The sequence below is a fragment of the Monodon monoceros genome, unplaced genomic scaffold (genome assembly GCF_005190385.1).
Source record: "Monodon monoceros isolate NGI ecotype Baffin Bay Population unplaced genomic scaffold, NGI_Narwhal_1 Super_Scaffold_20, whole genome shotgun sequence".
In the NCBI taxonomy this organism is placed as follows: domain Eukaryota; kingdom Metazoa; phylum Chordata; class Mammalia; order Artiodactyla; family Monodontidae; genus Monodon; species Monodon monoceros.
Genome location: NW_021703777.1, coordinates 30,456,994 through 30,483,503, shown reverse-complemented (window position 1 = coordinate 30,483,503; position 26,510 = coordinate 30,456,994). Strand labels below are relative to the sequence as shown.

At 43.5% G+C, this 26,510-nt stretch overlaps 1 protein-coding gene across 4 annotated transcripts in view; it reads right to left on the bottom strand.

The window, feature by feature from the left end:
- FAM160A1 (family with sequence similarity 160 member A1) overlaps positions 1-26,510 on the bottom strand; it is a 277,730-nt gene that overhangs the window by 63,170 nt on the left and 188,050 nt on the right. For 3 of the 4 annotated variants that reach the window (XM_029234817.1, XM_029234819.1, XM_029234818.1), the window contains exons 5-6: positions 16,291-16,449; positions 14,079-14,165 (exon numbers count right to left, since the gene is read on the bottom strand). The exons of the other annotated variant lie outside the window; for it this stretch is intronic. In XM_029234817.1, coding sequence (XP_029090650.1) covers positions 14,079-14,165; positions 16,291-16,449 — 246 coding nt within the window. The remainder of the gene's footprint in view (positions 1-14,078; positions 14,166-16,290; positions 16,450-26,510) is intronic. 4 annotated transcript variants of the gene reach the window in all.

The window sequence follows — 26,510 nt, the reverse complement described above, 5'->3', positions numbered from 1 at the left end:
GAGGTTAAAGGTTCTGCCCAAGGGCACACAGCCAGCAAGTGGCAGAGCTGAGGTATCGACCCTGGCGGCCTGACTCTCAAGTCCACATCGTATTAAGCCCTTTGCAAAGACCTTATTCACTGGATGCCACTACATCTAGGTTTGTGTCAATGAATGAATAAATCTGCCCTCCTCTTTGCTCTCTATTTTAAGTCTGTTTACTCAGGCCAGTATTGTTCGGTTTTTGTTTTTATTTGTTTTGGCACAGCATTAGATACAGCAGTGTAGAGACAAGGATGCCCCCAAGACACCATGAAGCTGTCAACACCAAGGTGATGACATCATGAATCCTATGGCCGGTTAGTTCACTATGTGTTCTGTGAACATGCAAAATGGGGGGAAATATTTAGATTTTCATTCATATAACAATATGCCCAGGCCTTGGCTGCACACACACCACGTGCCTTACCTGGAACCTCCGTGTCTACAAAATATCCAAAGACACAGCGTTTAAAGCGGGCTGGAAACTTAGTGCAAGACCTTAGGTATTAATTACAAGATTTTGTTTAGGAAAAAAAAAAAAAAGAGGTGAATGTTTCAATAGCTTCTATTATAATCTACTGCCACATTCTCAGACGCTTTCCACAATAAATACTAGACATATCATCTTGTTCCACAGTTGGTCCACAAGTGATAGCTCTGCGATAAACAATGGACTCTCCTAGGCTTTTCTATATATCGATAAAGAGAAAAGAATACTTGCGTATGGATCTAAATATCTGTACATGTCATCTTTCCACTTAACATACAGTATGAGAAGTGAAAAAGTAATAATGGTTACAGTCAACCCGAGAAAATCTGCCCATCTCCTCTTTATTGTGTAACCTCCAGTTACAACCTCCTTTTCCCTTCTGCCCACAGCACCAAAGCACCTGGTAAGACCAGGTCGGCAGTGGAAAGGCGATGCCCTGTAATATTCTGGGATACCCATGACATCAGTGAGTGGCCAGTATTCCCACTGCCAAGCTGACAGCATTTCCATTGGAAAGGAGTTTTTATGGTATTGACATCACTGTTTGCATATCTTAACAGCATCACACAGGAGTGCGGAGCTGATTTCAGGGTGATGAGTAGTAGCACTTGCCCAGCATCCTGAACAATAAGAGGTACTTCCCTCAACCAAACACCATAAACACATCAGGGGCAGAAACACATTCCTAGAACCCAACAATCTTCTTTCACTACTCAACCTTTAGATACTACGACTACTAAGTCTTTAAATTATGCAAACTATTTTCACATCTGCCTTGCTGGCTAAAACAGCTCCAGAGGGGGCAGAGCAGAACCTCATCCCCATTTTAACACCTTGCTCACTTGGAAGAGGCTTCACGGCTTCCCAGACTGTTGTTATCTACCTTCTTGTCTGATGTTCCCCACAGGCTTGGGAAGCTGACAGGGTGGGATTACTACACATGAAAAAACTGAATCCTTAAGTGAGTTAAGATCCTTGCGATCACACATAAAACTAGAACCCGGGCTTCCCTGGTGGCGCTGTGGTTGAGAGTCCGCCCGCCAATGCAAGGGACGCGGGTTCGTGCCCCGGTCTGGGAAGATCCCACATGCCGTGGAGCGGCTAGGCCCGTGAGCCATGGCCGCTGAGCCTGCGCGTCCGGAGCCTGTGCTCCGCAACGGGAGAGGCCACAACAGTGAGAGGCCCGCGTACCGCGAAAAAAAAAAAAACTAGAACCCATGTCTTCCAAATCCTACTTCAATAAAAGACCATAAACAGCCAAAGGGCCAGCAGAAGGTCGCAGATCAGTGTGATCACCCGAGTGTGGCCCTTGGAGCACCTGGGTGTTGGCTAAAGTGTGAACTCCTGGGCCTCAGCCTCACCCATGAAATCCAAATACCCAGCCCTCGGGAGTTTACATGTAAGAAGTTCCCAGGGAACTGTTTTTGCACATTTATGTTTGAGAACCTCTGACACTGAGAATTAGAACAAAGAGGGAAATAACTCTAATGAACAACTGAATTGACATCACATTCTGAGGGAAATAAGGGAAGAGTAAATCCAAAGTCATGCTGTCTATGAAATAATGTAAAAATCTGCTAAGGAACAATAAGCATATTATCTAAAATCAAAACACGATAGTACTAAAGATGGTAAAAAAAAAAAAAAAAACAAACACACAACTCACTGTCCAGGAACATACAGTGCCATGGGAGGGATGTCTCATTTAGAGACTCAGCTGGTTAAGTTAATAGGTAATATGTATTTAGTACTAAGTACCAGAGACAATAAGCTCGCTCAATGCAGCATCTCATTTATTCCTCACAAGAACCCAATAAGGTAGGTGTTATTACCCGCAGGTGACACATATACATAGATGAGGGCACTTGCCACAAAGCACTGCTAGTTAAATAGCCAAGAGCCAGAATTCCAACTAAGGTCAATCTCAAAAGCCATTTCTCGCAACGTTAAGCTAGATTGCTTCCCCGAATTGTATTAATCAAATAGAATGCATTAATAGAATGCATTAGATTGCACATACTTTCAGTTTTCAATTAATAAATCAAGTATTTCCAAGTCAAAGCCTCTTATAACTGTCACTGAAATCTTCTAGGTCCGTTTAATAGCTGGGTCTCGTTGGATAGAGCAATTATTAATTTAGGCTGTCTCAACCTGGCCCGCTTAATATGATTTTTTTCAATCCAAGTTTAACAGTGTCACATAGCTGCAGGCCCACGATAGGACTGGGCCTTTTAATTATCTCATTCGACTGCCCTTACTGATGGACGACAGTGATAGTCACATCTGGCCCCCCTGTTTCCACAGAACTCTCCTGTGGAGTCCAGGGTAACAGGAGACAGAATGATTGCTTGGGCTCTGTCCCTGCCATCCCAGATCCTCAGTCACCCCTGGATCCCCAGCATCAGACAGGAACCGCAATGCTATATATGAGCTTGAGGTGGCACCAGGTGCCCCAAGCCTTCCTGCTGAGCTCACACATCACAGCGCACGGCTGCCCCTGCTGCCAGCTGGCCCTGGAGGGACCCCTCCCTGTCCTGGAGCCCGCTGGAGCTGCCTCAGAGGCTGTGAGGCCACGGCAGCAGCTTCCAAGAGGAATAACCTCATTTCACCAGGACACGCCTGAGAGCCCTTCCCCTCACACAGACCAGCATTTGTGGGCCCAGGTGGGCACACAGCTATGCTTTCAGCACAGTGGAGAAGAGAATCATTCCAAGTAACTCGTTTACTCCAGGCATGGTGAGAAACAAAGTCCCATATGAACAAGGACAGTTCAACATCACTGCAGGAAGAAGATAAGGAGCTAGCAGAAAAAAGAGCAGGACAGCATTTGGGAGCCTTCAGTGACTGCAGAGGTTGAGTCAATAATGTAGAGAATGCATTTTAAAAAGCAAACTGTTGGGCTTCCCTGGTGGCGCAGTGGTTGAGAGTCTGCCTGCTGATGCAGGGGACGCGGGTTCGTGCCCCAGTCCGGGAAGATCCCACATGCCGCGGAGCGGCTGGGCCCATGAGCCATGGCTGCTGAGCCTGCGCGTCCGGAGCCTGTGCTCCACAATGGGAGAGGCCACAGCAGTGAGAGGCCCACGTACCGCAAAAAAAAAAAAGCAAATTGTTGAAATGCATAAATAGAGATATGAAAGGGAGAGACCAAACTATGATCCCACTACAGTTTTCAGTACGGTTCACCCCAGAGCTGGAGTCTAGTGTAGAGCTCCATGACTCAACAGAAAACTATAAAAAATTTAGCAAAGAATCACCAGATTTGAAAAATAAAATCTCAAATTTCCAGGGCCAAGATGGCATCCTAATTTCCTCCTTCTTCCAATTTCCCACTGAAAGGGGAATGACCTGATCGAAGAAACTTTACAGCATTATTGGAAACCAGACATAAAATGTCAAGGTATTTGTCTTCTGGAGGTGACATAGATGATAGCAGAGTGATGAAGGGCATCAACCTGCTAGGCATCCAAAAATGCAACAGGAAGTCTGCCAGAAGAGCAAGTCAGGGACTTGTCTCTACGCTCTTGCCACCCCGAGCCCCCCACACCATCTCCCAGACAAGAGATGCGTGGAGAAGGACGGATATAAGTGACAGTTAAGTGACAGGCTGCTCCGTCCACTCCTCGCTGGAGACTGAAACACTGGCAGAAGGGACCAGTGTAAACTTCCTCTACACTCAGCACCCAATTATAGCTCATTAACACTCATTAACGGTGATAATTTGAAGACGGTACACAATTGCTCTTAAAATCTTCAGTCACTAGTTTCACTGGGCATGAAAGTCAAAAACATCCCTGGCTAGTGGGAGCCCCACTGGGCTCTAAAGGGGTCCCCGCCCACTGCACCCACAGACACACAAAGAGCAAGTGGGAGACTCACAGGTGTGGCTGCTCCCAGCCTCTCAAAATTTCCACCTTTTCTTCTCTAGTCCCCAAAAAACTTCCATCCATCAGCCTAAGTCAATAAGCCATGAATTATTGAGCTCACAGGATATAGATCATGAATATGTATGTGTGTGTTTGGAAGATGAGATTCTAAAACAAATGGGCCACATATATACAATGGAATATTGCTCAGCCATAAAAAGAAACAAAATTGAGTTATTTGTAATGAGGTGGACGGACCTAGAGTCTGTCATACAGAATGAAGTAAGTCAGAAAGAGAAAAACAAATACCATATGCTAACACATATATATGGAATCTAAGAAAAAAAAAAAAAAGGTCATGAAGAACCTAGGGGTAAGACGGGAATAAAGACACAGACCTACTAGAGAATGGACTTGAGGATATGGGGAGGGGGAAGGGAAAAGAAAAAAATAAATAAAACAAATGGGCTCCACAGTGGCTTATAAGAAGCCAGGACACATGCATGCCTTTAAGGAAATGGCTGAAACTAGTCTACCCGTGTATATTGTTCAAACATGGTTTTAGCACACAAGAGATGGTGGAAAAATCAGTGTTTCTGGTGGGTTTTTTGCTTCTGTTTTTCCAGATGCATGTGTATGGAATAATTTGCTGAATGAAACACTGCTGGCTGTCTGCAAAATCCAAAGGTATGGGCTTTCTTTGAGGTCATGGTTATTGCAGCTAGCGCCTGTGAGCTGCCATCAGAAAAGAATGGTGTGTCATTATTTTTCCTTCCATCCATCCTTTACTTCAGCACACTCCCCTCAAGGTCTCCACCTCCAACCACCACAGAGAGCCGCAAACTTCTGCCCTAATTCCCTCAGAGTCTCCAAATAAAGGAGCCAAAATAACCCACAAAACAGAACATCCTAGTTTACAAGATACTTGACAGAAATAATATGACAGAGCCCAGCATGCTCTGTATGCGACTCCGCCCCCTCTTGTAACCTTGCTGGGGCCAGGGCAGCACTGAAGCCATCTTTGGCTGCTACTGCCAACCATCCACCGGTCTCCCGCCAGCCCAGGGCCCCTAATCAACAGCCTGGACAAAGATTCCTCTAAGCTGGTGACAAAGCCAATCAGCCTGCTCCACTTCTGGGCTTGTCTGTGGCTCCTCAGCCAGATCACTATGTTCAAAAAAAAAGAAAGGGGGGTGGGGGGCGGCATCTCTCTCTACCTGGGGACTTTCTTCTACTATTATCATCATCCTCAAACATTTATTGATCACCTAAAATGTCGAGGACACCATGCTACCCCCTATTGCCAGGATCAGCAAGCTTTTTCTGTAAAGGGCCAGAAAGGAAATATTTTAGATTTCACAATTTACATACAGTCTCTGTCATATACTCCTTTAAAATAAATCTTGGAAAAGCGTAAAAAAATTCTTTTTAAAAATTGTGGTAAAGTACACATAATATAAAATTTGCCATTCTAACCTTTTTAAAGTGTACAGTTCAGTGGTATTAAGCACATTCAAATTGTTGTGAAACCAACAACACCATCCACCTCCAGAACTCTTTCCGTCTAACGAAGCTGAAACTCTCTACCCATTAAACAGCTCCCCATTCTCCCCTCCTCCAGCCCCTGGCAACCACCATTCCAATCTGTGTCTATGAATTTAAGTGTTCTAGATACCTCATGGAAGTAGAATCATACAGTATTTGTCTTTTATGACTGGCTTATTTCACTTAGCATAATGTCCTCAAGGTTCATCCATGATGTAGCATGTACCAGAATTTCCTTCCTTTTTGAAGCTGAATAATATTCCATTGTATGTATATACCATGTTTTTGTCTAATCATTCATCTGTAGATGGATGTAAAAACCATTCTTAACATTCAGGATATAAAAAACAGGCCACAGGCCAGACCTGGCCCACAGGTCATAGTTGCCAAACCCTGCTATAGAGGCACCAAAAAACATACAACACAAACCAGAGGTTCTGAAATTTTCTCAGTCTCTGGCACCTTCAGTATATCAGTAATTTTTCACAGCACCCCTAAGCCAAAAGAAATACCCAACCATCCCGTCTATTATGGATTTAAGTCCAAACAACTTACTATGTAGTTAGGTCCTAACAACTTAACTCCTGTTGGGCACTCGAACCTCAGAATCAGACTGGACACTGCCAACCTCCCACCCTGTTCCACGTGGATTTTCATGGGATACTTGCTTTTAAGCACAGCACCCAACAAAAACTCGGTTTTGCAGAAAGTATGCCCATATTGAAAGGAATGTATATTTAATGCAGAAACTGGCTTACTTCAAGTTAGTTAAGTCACGTGGTGTCCAACAGGTGTCACTGTATTTCCCGCATAAATGTAGGCACTTTTCACTGAGTTCTCCCACCAAGAGGCCCAGGGTTCCTTGGCACACTGTTTGGGAAATGCAGATAGAGACTATTCCAGGGGTTTCAGATAGAGGTGGGGAAACAGAGTCAAATGCCAAGAATATGCTGAACAAGAGACAGTAGCATATGCTCAGTGTCCAATGACCACTGACAGACACTGAGCTACAGATTCTAGACAAGAGACAGCCTAGAGCCCCAAAGTCAGGGACAGCTGCAGGCAGGAGTGGGATTTAGGCTGCCCCTTGAAGGAGTAAGACCCGACAGGAGAAGAACAAGCGAAGGGAACAGACTAAGTACAGGAGAGGCCCCGACATAAGAACGAGGCGGGTAGGAGGGGGGCCCTGGAGCAGCGTGCACACTGAGGAGACCTAGGAAATGAGCCACTCAAGGTTTCAGAGGAAGGTGGTGCATTTAAAGATGTGTTTAGAAAACTTAATCCAGCAGCTATGGGTGCAACAACCTGAAGAAAGAAGTCGTAGCAATGAGACCCATGTCAAGGTGTGGTTGAGGTATGTACAGAGGGTGACCTACATGGACACTGTTGGGAGAAGAAACAGAAAGGATCAGACTAAAGAACCTTATGGGAAAAGGCTGGCCTTGTAGCGGGGGCGGGGCGGGGGGGAAGCATGAGAAGAGATTCAAGAATAATCAAGGTTTCTAGACCAGGTAACTAGGGGAAATGATGTCATTCACACAAAGGAATTGTGCAGAGGCTGCGCTCAGGTGGCCCGGAAAGAGAATATGAGTGTTGCTTTTGATATTCTACGTCTCAGGGCATGCCAGGTTACTCAGGCAAAGGGATCCAGCTGGTGGTTGATCAGCAGAGCCCAAGCCCTGGGCACACCCACACGTAGGGCAGGAAAGGAGAGAGGTCAGACAGACTCTGAAGGAGAACAGGAGAGTCTGGAGGGTGGAGGTCAGAGGGAAAGCAGGCAACTCTGGTCCAGGAGTCAGAAGCCTCAGGTTTGTAAATAAAGCGATTCTTTAAAATCCCAATATTTTAAACAAATGTTTAAAGTGCATTTAATGATGTGGTGAGATGAACACTGGCGGCTGTACCCGGGGAGCGGCAGTCTGCTCTCTCAGGTACTTTGGAGGATCTGATGCTTGGTGATCGGGACCATCTCTTCTCCTTGGAACCTTTACTCCCTGCATCCCTACTTTCTCCAGCCCCTTCCCCTCAACCCTTCACTTCTCTTGAAAGTCCTTCCTTTCTGATTTTTCAGTTCCCCACCATGATTCCCAAAATGTCAGTGCACCCGCCAACCTAACTCTGTCCCCACCGGACTGTCCCTGAGCCCCTCACCATCGGAAGCCCCCTGCACTGAAACTCCTTGCTACGGACGTAAGAGCTCACCTGCCCTGGGAGTCAGGGTAGGGCCTTTGCCCCGCCCCCATCCTCCTGGGCCTCCCCTGCACAGCCACACTCTCCGGGTGTAGTGTGTCCAAACACAGCCTCCGAGCCTTGGGTCCTGCCAGCGCTCTGTCCCCAGATGTCCTTCCCCAGCTGCTCACCTTCACGGCTCAGCACCCAGTCACTCTCCCTCATCACCCACTCCATGTCACAGCGCACCCCTCACCCACCCACCCCTGCTGCTTTCTCTATCACGGCACTTATCTTAGTCCATCTTGTTTGGAGTTTGTGGTTGGCCTGTCCGTCTCCTGGGTCCCAGATCACAAGCTCCACGGAGACGAGAGGGGTTTTCAGTCACCTCCATCTCCCCACAGGGTCTGATCACGTGTTTTGCACCCAGTGCACACTCACCAAGTGGTCTTTGAACACACGATATTACCCTCTGCCTGCATATGAGATGGCAGACTCTGTCCTGGAGTGAGTGCCATAATACCTTTGCGTGTGACAGTATACTGCTTTCAGAATGCTCTCATGGAATGGACTTGAGGACACGGGGAGGGGGAAGGGTAAACTGGGACGAAGTGAGAGAGTGGCATGGACATATATACACTACCAAATGCAAAATAGATAGCTAGTGGGAAGCAGCCACATAGCACAGGGAGATCAGCTCGGTGCTTTGTGACCACCTAGAGGGGTGGGATAGGGAGGGTGGGAGGGAGACGCAAGAGGGAAGAGATATGGGGATATATGTATACATATAGCTGATTCACTTTGTTATACAGCAGAAACTAACACAACATTGTAAAGCAATTATACTCCAATAAAGATGTTAAAAAGAAAAGAATGCTCTCACGTTTGAGGCAAGAGGAGTGTTACTATCTCCACTGTGCAGAAGAGGAAAATGAGACTCAGAGAGGTTAAAAGCTTTGCACAAGGTCACACAGCAGTAAATACAAGAGCCGGGGTTAGAACCCAGATCTTCTGACTCATGGTCTAGAACTCTTCCACCACACACCCTGCCTCTGTGTGAATCCGTGTAATGATAAGCTTGACTTGGTGATGGTTACCTGTGCTTGAGATATCGCTCTGCTGTTTATTCATGTCTCGTATGTTGTTGGCATATCTGCCTGTCACACTAAAGTCTAACTACGTTTTAGGTTCCAGAGGATAAGGATCAATATACAGACTTAGACGGTAACTCTAAACTGTACTTTCTTATGTGTTTCTAGAAAATTTTAAGCCGCAATTTACTTAAGCACTAAACCCAAACACGCTCTTACAGTTGCCATCTCTCACTGCTGACGAACACTCTACAATGCTGAAGCGAGTACAGACATGTGCTGATGGCTTCCATGTGTCCGTGCATATCCACTCTTCATCTTTTCCACCCTGCTCTGAGCCCCAATTCACCTGTATGCACCAATTTTCTCCACGATTCCCTTGCCACCTGGATTCCATCTGGTTCACCCAGTGGAGTCCAGCAGGAGATCGGAGGCAGGGAGGAGAGTGAAGTTTGGCCATTTATTCCCCTGACTCCCTCCCAGATTGGCTGTGACCCACGTCTGAGGTTCCTGGTTCTTATCAGGGGGGTCTCTGCATATAGCTCTCGGACCCTTTACGCACAAATTCGGTCTCAGGGTGGTGACCGTGGTAAACCTGCCCAGAATATGGCCACAAATTCTTTGACATTCCTGTCATCAAGATGTGGGGTCTATGTCCTCTCCCCTTGAAAGTGGGTGGGCTCTGCGACTACCAGGAACAATAAAACATGGCAGAAGTGACACTGTTTCAGTGCACAGACTGGCAGCTTCTACCTAGGGATGCTAAGGCAGAACTGTTCTGGGAGACGCAGGCCTCCTCTGAAGGCCTTTCTCACACTGCACAGAAGTCTCGGACACTCTGGCCAACCTCTCCCCACTCCCTTCACCAGGGGTCAGGTTTGCATTGCAGTCTGACAGCTCCCCCAGCCTTCCCCACCTTGCTTCCTATTTTCTCTCTCACAAGCACTTCCCCTAATAAAATCCTTGCACATTTAATCCTACCTTGGCATCCTCTCCTCTGAGGACCCAGACTAATACAACCATCCCAATAAATATTCAGCCTTGAAAACTGAGCCCTGATATTAAACATATAAAGACAGTAGAACTAGCTTTTGCTGAATAAGGGCGGTCCCATGAATCTAAGGTCATAAATAACCAGTCTTATACTGGGTTGGCCAAAAAGTTCATTTGGGGTTTTCCATAACATCTTACAGGAAAACCCGAAATGAACTTTTTGTCCAACCCAATGCAATGGGATGTCTGTATGTATGGCTGGATCTAGTTCCTAAATGATCTATATTAACACGGTATCATTTTCTTTAATAAGACTTTTACAAAGTATGATTTTCACCTATCTCCAGAAATGTATCCTTCCCCAGATGTCCAAAATAGGTTCTCAATCCCTTGTCCAAAACCTGGAGACTGTGTGCATTTTGGAATTCAAAACTTTTCAGGAAGTTAATATGTACATCTGCCATAGCTGACATAACAAACCCAGCAGGTCTGGCGCAAAACTCTACAATCAAATACATTAATACAGCAAGTCCCCTACATATGAACAAGTTCTGTTCCGAGAGCACATTCAAAAGTCCAATTTGTCCGTAAGTCCAACAAAGTTAGCCTAGGTACCCAACTAACACCATCGGCTAATTAGTACTGTACTATCATAGGTTTATAGTACTTCTCACACGAATCATACATAAAAAACAAACACAAAAAATAAAACATTTTTAATTTTACAGTACAGTACCTTGAAAAGTATGCCAGACACGTGAACCAACTTATGTGATTGGACACGCGAACGCACATTTGCATCTTTGAAAATTCGCAACTTGCAGGTTCGTATGTAGGGGACTTACTGTACTATGTCCTCCACGAAACATACAAACATTAAAACAAGTGGTATAAAAATAAATAGCCTGGAGACAGTGCAGGTATGGGTTTGCCACCAAAGGAGTTCAGCAAAGGTCAGACTGCGCTGCCATGTGAATTATTAAAAACATTCAGTTTTCAGAGCTTTTTGAATGTCTGAGTGTGAATAAGGGATTGTGGGCCTATATATCCACGCTAAACTATGCAGCCCTTTAAAAAAAACAAACAAACCAGATACTCCTTTGCACCAACACAGAAGAATAAACGGCCATCCCCCAGCGCGGGATGAAGACGGCACCGAGCAGGACCCATGCAGAGGCAGGGTGACGTTACGCGTCTCCAGAGAGGGGAGAAGAAAGGTGGAGACGATCTTCACTTGTCAAAGCCCCACGCCCACCTTTTACTGCCCTCAACCCTTTGTTACGACTTCATCTCTGGTTAAGAAATTCTGTGGAAATATTGTTTATGAGTATTGACTGTGATGTGGGAAAATTTTTAAACCTGAATTTATCTATACTATTTATGAGACACCCCTGCAAACTGCCTCCATTGATTGCAAGCAACTAAAATGTTAGACATAAATTGGGAGCTAAGATAGTCCACAAAGGAAATTTATGTAGGGTATTAAATAAGCCTCAAGGCAAGGGACACTGAACATGAGAAATGTGGACCGGAGCCGCTCCAGTAGCCCTGAGACTTCCAGGTGTCCCTTCCCGGGTCAAAAGCGAGGACACACGGTGTGTCTGCTCCCCCTGGGAGCTCCTCAGAAACACCCAGCCCTGCACTTCCCTCCTCCGCCCTGAGCCCCTGTCGTGCCGCTCACAAGAGGCTCTTCTCTTCATCAGCCACGTAGGGAGCTGAGAGTCAGCGGAGAGGCCGTTCACCTTCCTCCTCTGCCCTGCTTCGTCCTAAACCTCCTCATTCTAAGTGATAAAAACACAAACAATGGAAGATGAAAAGCAGGGAGCGAAATAAATTAGGAAGGAAATATTCTCCCTAGTCGCTAAATAGCCCTGGGAGAAATGGTCTGCAATGGGTAAAAGTTAAGGAATATTATTAGGGATGGGAAATTCAAATCTAGCTTAGTATTATATATATTAGTATTTTATATATTCAGTATTGACTGTTTTTTCCCCCAATAAGCATGTATTAACAACTTCATGATTTTTCAATCTCATATTTTAATTATGGGCATAACTGAGAACAATGTTAGTTAACACATGTAGGTGCTGTTATTTTTCTCTAGGAACCACTGTCTGGGAATGTACTGAGTGCCAACACTCTGCCCAGCACTTTAACAAACATCATTCCATACTTGTGCTGTTTATTCAACCCCCAGGTCTAAGGGACTGTGCTCAGCACTGGAGATTCCCCAGGCGACAAAACGGGTGTGAGGCTTACCCTCAAGAAGCAGGCAGAGCACTGTGGAGACATTACACAAGGTCCTGTACATTGAATGATTTAATTCCACTCGTGGTGAGTGCTATGAAGGAGAAGTACTCAGAGACCAGTCAGAGCCTCCTAACAGCTCTCTGAGGTGGATCTCATCCTCGATTGTAGGATGTAAAGAGTTACCATTAATATTTGTAACATTAAGGTATGCTAATTATAATAACATAAAATGTCCTGGACAAATAATAATTACAATTATCACTATTATAATACTGACTTGGGAAATAATTTTATATCCGCTGGTCAATGAGAAAAAGGATGGGAATAAATGAGGAAGGAAGTCTGAATGCGCGAGAGAGTATGTGGATAATTACTGTCAAAGAATTTCCAGGGCACCATTCTATTCCCCCATAAAGGAAAATTCCTCCATGCAGGGGCTTAGAGACCTTCAGACACCCTCCCCTCCTCCAGAACAGCAAGGTACTAACAGAAGGACAAGGTAGAAACAAATACAAGGTTTGTATTTTCCAGAGATGTGTCCCATATTTCCCAAGACAAATTTAATTTCAAAGACTTGGTTCCTTGGTTCCCATAAACCAGTGAAATAACCTGGAACCCTCAATATGTTGAAACCACAACCAAGATTACCTCCTGAACCCAGAAGTAACACAAAAATCCTAGTCAGACCAAGTACCCTGTTTGTTTGGCAAAATATTGCTACTGTGCTCAAAAGGCACTAAATGATAAGAGGTGAACATCTTCCACCAAGACCTGCTGCTCTAAACGAGAACTCCCATCATCACCACAGCCAGGCTTCCAAGTTGCCATGATCAGGTGTTCTTAGTTTCTATAAAACATGAGCCCATGGAAGTGGAACGTCCAGATATACAAAGGTGGGCATTCCATCAGAAGGCACGTGATACGTTGTTCCTTGCTTCTCTCCCTGCCAGGGCTGTCAATGCCAATAACTTGACAAGGATCCTCTGAACTAAGTACTGTATATGTGTCTTTACTTAGTGAAAAAAGAAGACTCCTTAAAATTAGAATGCTAGGTCCACGATGTCTCCTGATAGCTCACAATAGAAAAGATATCAGTTGATTTAGTCCATGAAATGAGAGCGTCATAAGGAATTCAGAGTGATGCTAATGAGACAGCCAACCTTTGATGGGACCTTCACTTGGCTTCGCTTTAATTTTTGCTGTCACAAAGCTGTTACAATAAAAAACTATGTTCTGTTAAGTAGATGGCAGCTCCAGGGCACTTGTGCCACCAGTGCCCCTCTCCACGTCCACAGGAAGCCTCACACTCTCTATGACAGGCCTCTTAAGCTCAGAGGACAGCTTCACAGAGAGTTCCAAGTAGCCACTACCTATGAACTCAAGTAGACACAAGAGCCAGTCCAGTTGCCAATGCTTGTTTAGACTCCCTTACTGGACATTCACAATGTCCTGTTCTATGACATCAAATGGATCCCATCAGACTTAAGCTGTTGCCGTCATTAAGACCTGTAATTGATACTGGTAAGGGATATGGACGGAATGAGAAGGAAAATAAGGCTAAAGTCACCATCAAGTCAATTACACTGTGTTCACCTTCCTCAGTTTCCATCAGTTGTACTAGAAACAGGTAGAAGATTACATCAGCCCATCACTGACCTTATGGAGAGCTGGAGCCAAGACTGGTACCAAGAATCCATTGTAAATATAATTGACGAGCTGATTACGAATCAAGGGGTGAGCCACCTAAGAAAGAAACGGCAGTCATGAAAAAGATAAGGAGCGCAATCTTTAGGTCTTCTTAAAATCAACCATTTCTGTGTACATCCTGAATTCAAGTAGGAAATCCAAATTTTGGCCATTTATTCCACGGTTAAAGAAAAACCCAGACTTCAAACCAACATGTAATTTTTCCAGATGGTTTATCCTATTATAAACAGCCTGGACTTTCAAATTTTAAAACGGGTAATTTTAAGTTTCTATCTGAAAAAACAATAATAAATAGACTAATTATGTATAGGGACTCATAAATTAAAGTCGACAAACTGGAAAGTATAATTTTTGCTCCATAACTTCCTCTATGTCCTATCTCAACCTGTGGCTAGTTAAAAAAATAATAAGAACTGTCAAAATAGACAATTAAAAACATTCATTTTGGTAGCAGAAAAAAAATTCTCATTTTGAAAATGCCTTTTCTGATAATCATTTATATTGGGGAAGAAAGCATTTAGAAAATTTTTTCATAAAAAAGATACTGTTAAAAAGCAGAAAACATTATCAGAGGTACAACACTTCCTATATTTAATTTTCAAAATATATTTAGCATGGATAAGCCTTACTAATATCTTTTATAAATACAACCACCCCTGGGTGTCTGTAGGGAACTGGTTCCTGGAAGCCCACCCCCACCAGGATACCAAAGTCGGCAGATGGTTAAGTCCCTTATATAAAGTGGCACAGTATTTGCATATAATCTACACACGCTTCCCATATACTGTAAATCATCTCTGAATTACTGTATAATACCTAATACAATATACATAGTTGTAAATACAATGTAAACGCTGTGTAAGTAGTTGCTGGTACACAGCAAATTCAAGTTTTGTGCCCTTTGGAACTTTCTGGATTTTTTTCGAAATATTTTCAGATCCTCTGTTGGTTGAATCTACAGCTGTGGACCCTGCAGATACAGGGGTCAACTGTAATCTCTTCACTTATACCCCCAAACAAAAAATCTTAAAAGTATATGGCTTCAATCTCAAAATGTATCATTTTTCTGTTCTTAACCATGCCCGTTAGCTTTCTCCTTCTCTAAAGAAATAAAAAGAGCATCAAACAATAAAGTAAAAAGCAATTTCTAGGGAAGTGAGGCTAGATCTTTAAATTACTGACAATCTCTCTCTGTGTGTACATTTGGGGAGAAACTAATAGTTCCATCTTTTTTATTTCCACATTCTTCTGCAAGAAAATATTGACAGACTGTAATGTTAAAGGAAAAAATAACTTAAGATGCAATCCATTTATCTCATACATAAATAAAATTTCCTTTGCCTTAGCAATAAAAATGAGATGGGAACTAAAGTAATTTACTTGCATTTTCTTCCAGAAGCCATTTCTTTATTTGGTAGATAAACAGATTATAACTAACAGTTTTCACCTTACAATCACCATAAAGAAAATATGATTTCTTAATAAATCCAAGATTAAGGTAATATTTGTGCTATATAGAAATAAAACATTTTTTGATGAAAACCTACTACACCCTTGTGTATTTATAAAATCTGTTTTTTTTACTGAAAACAGTAACAAGAAATCTGAAGGTAAAAATCTAATCAAAAAGCCAATATACTAGAGTTCAGTGGTTGTTTGTTCCCCGAAGCAGGCCAATTTCAAACCAAATTTAATTTGTGTTGCTAAGAAGATGCTTAACTTCTTCTAAATTCAATTGGAATACCAATATTCTTTATGCAGTAAGCACCATTAAGCAAAATAAAGTGTTTTCCTTTGTAGACTCCCAAGAAGACCTTGAAGTGAAAGTGGTATAATCTGGAGTACTTACAAGCCTAAAAATATCTATTTACTGAGTCAGGCACTGAACTTATTTTTGATAGTTAAGTGGATAATCAAAACAGAATTAACACTTTTTATAACGAAGGTAAAGAAAATCTACTCTTTTTTTCTCAATTGAAACTTCCCAGAAACCTCTAAACTAACACTGTTACTCATTCGAGAACATTCAGTAGGCTTAAAGTAAAGCGTCAGTATTCCATAAACGTTTATTGAAATAAGAAAAGGAATGTTTATCAACTGATCCTTCACAATGCTTGTATCCTGAATGGACCACGACAGAGGGTTCCTTGCCTGCTCCCACCTGAATGACGGCGTTGCAGAACTCAAGGGAGTTCATGAACTGGACCAGAGGAGGGAGCAGGACCCAGTCGTCCTTCAGAAGGCAGTGCCATTCCTCGTCTTTCTCTTCCAGCTTGGCAGGCAGGGAAGAGTACAGACCACTGAGCCCGGTCGCAAGCACCTGCGTTCAGAAATAAAAACGTGATAAACACTTTCCCCAGGTTCTTAACCTGCAACAAACAGCTCCCAGGTGATGCCACTGCCACTGGTCCAGACTGTACTTTAGGTAGCGAGGTATCCCAGCATCAGAGGCTGTCAGCTAGGAAGGATTCCACAGCTGGAGGCGGGAGGGAAGGACAACTCCAGCAGAGGGAACAGAAGCACCAGAGGTCTTCGGCTAATACCTACGCAATGCTATAGGTTGTTTATCTCCTATGTGCCAGGCCTACGCTGGGCAGTGGTAGGGGGAGTGAGGGAGACACATGCAAGATGAAGAAAACATGGTTCCGGCACCCAAGGTATGCCGGAGAGGAGCGAACTCATAAGCAGTGCGTTCTATTACACGACGCTGAGTGCACACACCAAGACGACCCACACCCCCCGTTCCATGGGGACACACTGAGGCGGCCCAGGACGGAAGATCTCACACGGGCAGCATGAGTAGCTTTATGAGAAAGATTCCTGCAGGCATGTTAAAGCTCATGACTGACACGTGCGTGCTTCCAGTTTAGAGAGTGCTTTCATCTCATCTCCACAAATTACAGCAAGGAGAAAGAACTGGGGGTCACAGGTCAGTTAGATGGGACGACGAAACTTCAAACAGCGCTAAAGTGGGTCTAAACTGAAGCATCGGCAGTGGGAAAAAGAGGAGTAAAGAAAGGGGAGGATCACATGTAAGGTGGACATGAGGGTGATCTAACTATCATACCTACCTATCCAGTATTAATCCAAAGCTCACAAGGTTTACTTTCTTCCCCTGCTCGGTTTCTAAATGACACTGACAGTGTTTGGGCTCAGTTAGTGTCACTTTATCCAGCTTGGTCATTAAGAAAATGCTGATGCATTAAATTGAGACAGAAATATAGAAAAGGAACACACATGTTGACTGCCTAGTAGTTTTATCTTGTGGAGAACAGGACCAAGGAAAACAATGAATTTCACAGTACGGGCAAGTGATGCTAGCCAAACAGCACCTTAGGGCTCCTGATCTGGTAGATGTGCAAAGGATGGACAGGAAGTGCCCAGAAAGAAACACAGAAGTGATTTATAAAAGGTGTTGCTCTGGGGTAAACCCTGAGGTTATAAGGAACTCAAATGGGATAGAAACATTCAAGAAAACATTCCATTCTGAGTTAGGCCCAGAAAAGAAACAGCAAAGTATTCACTGATCTCACAGTCTAATAAGAGATGAACAGGCAATTATAACAGTGTAATAAATGCTCAAACTGCATAATAGAAACTATGTCACCGTGGATATACAAACCCAGACTTGGAGTGTTGGGAGCAGGAAATGTTCTCAGAAGAAGTGATGTCGGGCTCCCCTGGTGGCGCAGTGGTTAATAATCCGCCTGCCAATGCGGGGAACACGGGTTCGAGCCCTGGTCCAGGAAGATCCCACATGCTGCGGAGCAACTAAGCCCGCGCACCACAACTACTGAAGCCCGTGCACCTAGAGCCCATGCTCTGCAACAAGAGAAGCCACCGCAACGAGAAGCCCATGCACCGCCACGAAGAGCAGTCCCCGCTCGCCACAACTAGAGAAAGCCCACGCCCAGCAACAAAGACCCAATGCAGCCAAAAATAAATAAATTTAATAAATTAAAAAAAAAAAGAAGTGATGTCTAAGCTGCTGAAGAATGAATAAGAGTTAGCCAGAAAAAGAATGTTGGAAAGAAGAATATTCCAAGCAGAGGATGTACAAAAGCTCAAAGGAGCAAGAAAACATGGCACCTTCTGGAACTAAGAGAAGTGCAGTATTACTGGAGCATATAGTTAGAGATGGGAGGAGCCTGGCGGGTACGCTGGAGCCAGATCCTGCAGGGTTCTGTAGGACAGAATACAGAGCTGGAGCCCAGTGGAGAGTCCAGCAGACAGTGTGTGGGTCTGATGCCTATGAGAGGGATCTGGACTAGAGATGGAGCCCTGGAGCTGTCCACATGGCGATGAGACCCCAAGCTATACAGACCAGAGAGAGAAGGGAAGGGAGGTTTAGACCATGAGCTATAACAAAATAATCCATAGTGCCTGGTGTCAGACACAGAAAGTCAGAAGGAGGTATAAGGACCTCCCTGGCAGTCCAGTGGTTAAGACTTCTTCCAGTGCAGGGGGTGCGGGTTCGATCCCTGGTCGGGGAGCTAGGATCCCACACGCCTCGGGGCCAAGAAAACCAAAACATAAAACAGAAGCAATATTGTAACAAACTCAATAAAGACTTTAAAAATGGTCCACATCAAAAATACTCCTTAGGGACTTCCCTGGTGGCACAGTGGTTAAGAATCCGCCAGCCAGTGCGGGGGACACGGGTTCGAGCCCTGGTCCGGGAAGGTCCCACATGCTGCGGAGCAACTAAACCTGTGCACCACAACTACTGAGCCTGCACTCTAGAGCCCATGAGCCACAACTACTGAGCCCGAGTGCCACAGCTACTGAGGCCCGCGTGCCTAGAGCCCGAGCTCCACACAAGAGAAGCCACCGCAACGAGAAGCCTGCGCACCACAATGAAGAGTAGCCCCTGCTCTCTGCAACTAGAGAAAGCCCGCACCCAGCAACGAAGACCCAACACAGCCAAAAATAAAATATAAATAAATTTATTTTGAAAAAAGGAGGTGTGGATCCCGGCATGCCGAATTTGGAAAAATTACCTACAAACTGTTGCCTCTCCTCCCCCGTCTTGATCCTAGAGCACCCTCTGGAGCTCCCTGTGTAGCAACTGTCCTCCGTGCATTTATTAATTTATCAGCCCTCTTCTCCATCTCACCTGGCCTGACGTGTTCATTCTCGCCCACACGGCAGATGTGGGTGACTTGCCCAGTCAGACGCTAGCAGTACTTCCCCTGAGTAACACATCCGTCAACAACAGAGGATGGGCCTGAGGATTGGTCACCTGGAGGTCTCAGTGCAGAGAAACCAGACGCCGCCAGGGGGCAAATGGGGGAGGGGCGGGATGGGGGAGGGGTGGGGATGGGGGCTATGAGCCCACAGTGGAGTGTGAGGGCAGCGAGAGAAAGACACGAACCGTCTCAACAGTGGAGAAACAGAAAGGTTACATACATTTCTCTGTTCTATTTCCTAGTGACCTAGATTTACTCGTTCATTCACTCACTCATCTAAAAAAAAAAAAAAATCAGTGAGCACCGCCAGGCCAGGTACTATGTTAAGTACGGGACATACGATAGTAGACAAGATAATGCACGTATCTCTTTCAAAATCAGGGCACCTGTGGTCCCAGAAGAGAATGTCCCTGATTTAAAAGCATTTAACTCCTTGTCAGCAAACCCAAACAAATCACTTTAATTCCAGTTTTGAATGTGACCCCAAGTGAGCTGTTTGTTATAAATTAGAAACCGCTGGCAAGAGAGAACAGAGACCAAAAGTTCTCCTTGAAGGGAAATCTAATCTTGATGCCACATTTTTAAAATCAATTACATTTGCTAACTCATGCTAAATTAACCACAGAACAAAGGCTTTAATTCTGCATACTCCCGATTCCTTAACCACTTTGAGGCTTTGAAAAAGAATTCATAAAGACAGCTTAATTTGTCTGACTAAGAAGCTGGGAATAACTATTCAGTCTATCAGTATAATTACAGCAACATTAAATTTCAAATTACATACATCAGTGGCAGTAATTAAAAATAACACATACCTAATATTCACTTTTTTTTAAAAGAGTGTTCTGAAAAGGGCATGGCTGAGATGCGAACACGGCCCGCCTGTGCGGGAGGACAGTGCGGTGTGCCCGCTGGACATGCACTCCTGCCATGTGCTCGCCCCTGGAAGCAGAGCCAGAGAATGTTTCTGCAATGGTCTCCAGCGTAACGAAGAAACACAGAAGAAAACAGTTTGCACGACTACACGGGCTTAAGAGCAAGATTCCAAATCTTTACTGCTAAATATTTATCCTTTCCAAGACTTTGCTCAGAGTTCAGATTCCTTCATCCAATCCACATATAATTCTAGAAGACCAACGACAGGCCAGGCACCGTGTCAGGCCGGTGCTGGGGAAAGAGCATTGAGCGAGTCAGACTGGGTGAGATGGAGAAGACCACCAATCAACCAATAAATGCAAGAAAGACAATTACTTCAGGAAGAGATGCAGGTGGTGCTGTGGGAACAGGAAGAGGGGAAAGGAGGGGCAACAACAGGTTTGCAGGTAATTCTTCCGAGAGTTTGATGGCACAATCTATTTACTTTCAAGTTTAATTTTTAACTTAAAAATGTAAGAATATATAGACATTCAACAGCGAATTTTATTTTAAATGCTCATCCACTCTTTTAGCCTTTTACTGATCCTGACCACAAAAAAGTAACTGTACAACATTATATTTATTCCCAACAGATTAAGTATTAACTTTTTTTTTTTTTTTAGCCGCGCCGTGAGGCATGTGGGTCTTAGTTCTCCAACCAGGGATCGAACCCATGCCCCCCTGCGTTGGGAGTGTGGAATCTTAACCACTGGACCGCCAGGGAAGTCCCATAGCCCAATATTTTTAATTTATCTTTTCTCAAGAGTCTTAAAAAAACAAATCACCATATAAAACCACAAGGATGACAATTTAAAAAAGCAAACCACTTCCCTGACGGCAGTATAGCATGGTAATTGTTGAGACCATGGATTTCAGTATCAGACTAACGTGGTTTTGAACCTGTCTCTGCCATTCACAGGCAGAAAGTCCCTGAAAGTTCAGTTTCTTCACTGAGCTGCTGCAAGGATTGAAGGAAATCGTGCACATAAAGAGGTAGGCATGATGGTTTACACACAGCAATGCTTCCAACGGAGGGAAGAGAGATGATGTGCACAGAGCAGTGAGCAATCTGGAAAGGTCCGTCCCCCTTTAACTTTAAACATCTAATAGTACCCAGTTAATTTCAGCAAAAACAAAAAGATCGTAAGCAGATGGCTTTAGTCTGAAGCTAGCAGCAAAACACCTGGTGGGGACCATGTGTGACAACTTGCCGAAATAAAGAGCCTCATAAATTTTAGATATGGGATAAATAACTTTCTACCTGCGGCTGTGTACCAAAAGGTTGCTTATTTCAATTTGCATTTCCTAATGTATGTATAGGCTGTTTTCGACTTTTGCCAATATGTAACAAGTGACAGGGCTTAATCATCAATACTCCGTTTAAAAAAATCAAAAGAAGCTACGGTCATATACTCCTCAACCATTCATCGGCACTAAATAGTTCCCTCGAGTATCCTCATTCTCTTTCTTTTCTTGGGAAAATACAGCTTGAGACAAGAGGCAGCAGAACCAGCAAGCTCTTCCTATCAACCACAGAACAAAAGTTTCCAAAAGTGGTCCAGTTTCCTGAAAGAGTCATTACTCTTCCCAAAGCCTGATGCTAACACACTTTGACAATCATACTAATTAGAGAAAGCTTTTTGTCAATTGTGGTCCTTAGCTGGATGGTTAATAGAGTATGCTTTTATCTTCAACATAAAGAGGTCTTTTTTTTTTTTAATTATGTTGTCAGTTGTAATTATAGAAAACTGGGTACAAATGACATTATGGGATCTATCCTGAGGGGCAACTTAGCACAAGGAAGCTCTGTGTTCCATTCTGGCAAATAAGGTCAGCTGGAGATGTTTTTCCTCTAATTTTAATGAACTGTACAGTGTTTTAAAACACTTCTTTATGAAAGCAACAACTACTCAGTGAAATCTGCCTATAACTTAGTAAGTGGAAATCTAAACGTTAAAAGAATGCTCCATTCTAGTCCTAATATGTTTAAATGTGTAAAATATGAAATATTACAAAAATGTAAAACAGAATAGAAAACCATCCACAAGATTTAAGATTTTGCCATAATTTCTTCAGAGTGCTCTTTATTATTTTAAAAATAAAACATTACAAACAGAGCTAAACCCTACTCCAATCCCATTACCATCCCTCCTCCTTCCTTTGCCCCCAAAAGTAACCACAGTCCTGAACTTAGTACCTATTATTCCTGTGCTTGTTTTTGTACTTCTACTGTATTCATAGGTATCCAAAAACCAGTATACGCTAAGATTTCGTCTTAAAACTTCATGTAAATTTTATGTAAATATTAACATACTATATGTAACCTTTTGCTACTTACTTTTTTATGTTTCTAGATTTTATGCTTTTTGTTTTTAGGTTTATTAGTGTTCACACATGTAGGTGCAGTTACATGCTAATAAATGTGAAATGTGATTCATTCATTTTTTTATTGAAGTACAGCTGACTTACAATATTATTAGTTTCAACATAACATAGTAATTTGATATTTTTATAGATTACACTCCATTCAAAATTATTATAAAATATTGACTATATTCCCTGTGCTGTACATTACATCCTTGTAACTTATTTACGTTATACCTAGTAGTTTGTACCCTTCACCTATTTTGCCCTGACCCCAACCCCTCTCCCCACTGATAACCACAAGTTTGTTCTCTGTACCTGTGAGTCTTTTCCTGTTTTGTCATATTTCTTCATTTGTTTTATTTTTTAGATTCCACATATAAGTGAAGACATATTTGTCTTTCTCTTATTTATTTCCTAAGCATAATACCCTCCAGGTCCATCCATGCTGTTTCAAATGGCAAAATTTCATTCCATTTTTATACAAAGAAAACAAAACACTATTTCGAAAAGATACGCGCACCCCAATGCTATACGATATCTTTGTGCATGCACCCTTGTAAACGTGCCAGATTTCCCTAGGGCAGATATCTAGAAGTGGAGATGCAGGATCACATGGTATGCAAATATTCAATTTCATTAAATATTGCCATATGGCTTTCCTGCGTTACTGTACCAATTTATATTCTCAAGAGTTCCTGTTTTTCCACCCCCTTGACAGCACTTGGTGTTATCAGATAATGGTTAGCGACTCTGATGCCATGACCTGGTGTTTCATTGTGGGTTCATTTGTATTTCCCTGACGCTAGAGAAGATGAGCACATCTTCATATATTTATCAGGTTTGGGGTCTTTTGGGAAACGTCTGCTCGTATCCTTCACCCATGTTTCCTCATTTTCTTATTAATTTGTAGTATTACAAATATTTTTGTATATTTTGGGTACCAACCACTTGTAGTTATGTGTGTTGCAAATATCTTCTCCCAATCTGTGTTTTTGCTTTTTTTTAATTAATTTATTTATTTGGCCGTTCCGGGTCTTAGTTGAGGCACACGGGATCTTTGTTGCCGCGTGTAGGATCTTTAATTGCAGCATGCGGGATCTGGTTCCCAGACCAGGGATCGAACCCGGGTGTGGTTAAGAATCCACGCTTCCAATGCAGGGAGCAGGGGTTCCATCCCTGGTCAGGGAACTAAGATCCCACATGCCGTGCCATGCAGCCAAAATGAAAAAAAGAGTCACTTGGGGCCTAATTGGGAAACTGGATATTAGATCATATTATGGAATTATGGTATAATTTTCTTAGTGTAATAATGGTATTGTGATTATGCAGGAGCATGTCCTTATTTGTAGGAGATCCATGTTAAAATACTTGATGTCTATAATTTAATTTCAAATGGCACAGCAAAACAAATAAAGGGCATAGGTGATAAATATACAGAAGTATGACAAATATTAACAATTTTGAATTTAAACGGTGTGTACATGCTGTTCATTTTAGTATTCTTCCAAGTTTTCTGTATTTTGCTTTTTTCCATAATAAAAAGTTGTAAAACATAAATTGCATTAACTTTATGGACTGACTTGCAGAAAAGTGTCCTCTACACAATATCTACAAACTACAGGGCTTTCCATTTACGTCTATCTTATTTTATGCCCTTCGATAAAGTTGTATAATTTTCCTTGTGAAGGCCTTTCACATATTTGTTAGATTTGTTCAAGATAAATCATGATGTTTTTGTGAATGGTACCTTTTTATTATTTTTTTTAATAAATTTATTTACTTATTTATTTTAATTTTTGGCTGCGTTGGGTCTTTGTTGCTGCGCTCGGGCTTTCTCTAGTTGTGGCGAGCGGGGGCTATTCTTTGTTGTGGTGCGCGGGCTTCTCATTGCAGTGGCTTCTCTTGTTGAGGAGCACAGGCTCTAGGTGCATGGGCTTCAGTTGTTGTGGCACTCAGGCTCAGTAGTTGTGGCTCGCGGGCTCTAGAGCGCAGGCTCAGTAGTTGTGGCACAAGGCTTAGCTGCTCCACGGCACGTGGGATCTTCCCAGATCAGGGCTCAACCCGTGTCCCCTGCATCGGCAGGCAGATTCTTAACCACTGCGCTACCAGGGAAGTCCAGTGGTACCTTTTTAAAATTGACATGTAGATACTGAACAGGTGAACCACGCAAGTGTTTTGATGATTTGTTTTAATACCTGCACTCCTTCTTTAATAGCAGAACTACCTAAAACAATTCAAGTAAGCCCAAACTCAAACCTTTGCAGAGCCCCTGCACAAAAAAAGCCTCATTGTTTAATGAGCTGCTGCCTCCACATCACTGCTCAGATCCAGCTCCTCTCTTACGTTCTCATTCCTGCCACTCTTGTTTCTCGACCCTAATGTGTGTCCCTGCTTCCTCCACAACTCCCAAACTTACATAGTCAGATTAAACTCCTACAAGAATTTTGATCATGCTGTGTTCTTGATCAAATCTCTTCAAGAGCCCTCCAAACGGAATGAATATGGCAAGTGTGGTAGGCAGAATAATGGTCCCCCCAGACCTGTCTATATGCTGGTTCCTGAGCCTGTGAACAAATGAGGTTCCATGGCAAAGGAAAATTAATGTGGCAGATGGAATTAAGGGTGCTAATCAGCTGATCTTTAAATAGAGATGATCTTAAAAATCTTTAAATCCTGGATGATCCAGGTAAACACAATGTCCTTGTGGAAGTGGAAGAGGCAGGCAGAAGAGCAGAGTCAGAGGGAGACATGACTACAGAAGGATGGTCAGAGAGACGCAGTACTGCTGACTGTGAAAATGGGGGAGGGGGCCATGAGCTAAGGGGTGTGGGCAGCCTCTAGAAGCTGGAGAAGGCAAGGAAACGGACTCACACAAGAGCCTCCAGAAAGGAGCACAGACCTGCCGACATCCTGATTTTAGCCCAGTGAGACCTTCTGGACTTCTAACCTACGGCAAGACACTACTACTGTAAGATAATAATTTGTGTTGTTTAAAGCCGCTAGAGTTTTTGGTAATTTGGTACAGGCGCAGTAGAAAACTAATACAGCAACGTATTCCAAAGAGGCTTAGATTCAGGGTGAGACGTTACATTTTTGCCTTAAGATATATTCTTTAAAAAGAGTTTATAGGGGGCTTCCCTGGTGGTGCAGTGGTTTAGAGTCCGCCTGCCGATGCAGGGGACACGGGTTCGTGCCCCGGTCCGGGAAGATCCCACACGCCGCGGAGCGGCTGGGCCCGTGAGCCATGGCCACTGAGCCTGCGCGTCCGGAGCCTGTGCTCCGCAACGGGAGAGGCCACAACAGTGAGAGGCCCGCGTACCGCAAAAAAAATAAAAATAAAAGAGTTTATAATCTAGTTTATAATTCTGTTGAAGGAGATAAGGAAGGGAGATTTAATATGTTGGCACAGATGAATGGAATCAGTTCTTCACTTCCCATTTGATTCTCAATCTTTGTGCAATTTCTTATTCCGTTGATCAGAAGCCAGAAGAGAAGAGATACCTGGCACCCTGAACTTAATTGAAATTCTATTTTTCAAAATTTTTACTCATTTGTTTCCCCTGAAATAAATATTCACCACACACTAGGGGACTCTGATCTATTAGTGAAAATAGGACTCAGTAGTATAAAGAAGATTACTGCTTTTGCACCTCAAAGCAAAATACAGTATGTTACTCACTAGGATTGCTATTAGCATCTGGGGCAGGTCAGCTCTTTCCTGTGCGTGACCGTTCCACAAGCTACTGGACATTAAGCATCCCTGGCCCCTGCACACTAAATGCCAGCTGACCTCCCTCCCAGGCGACCCCGTGTCCCTTGACAACCAAACACACCCCACGTACACTTCTAAATGCCCTCACCCCGGTCAAGAACTACCCACGGAGTGTTAATTAACAATGAATCTGATCTA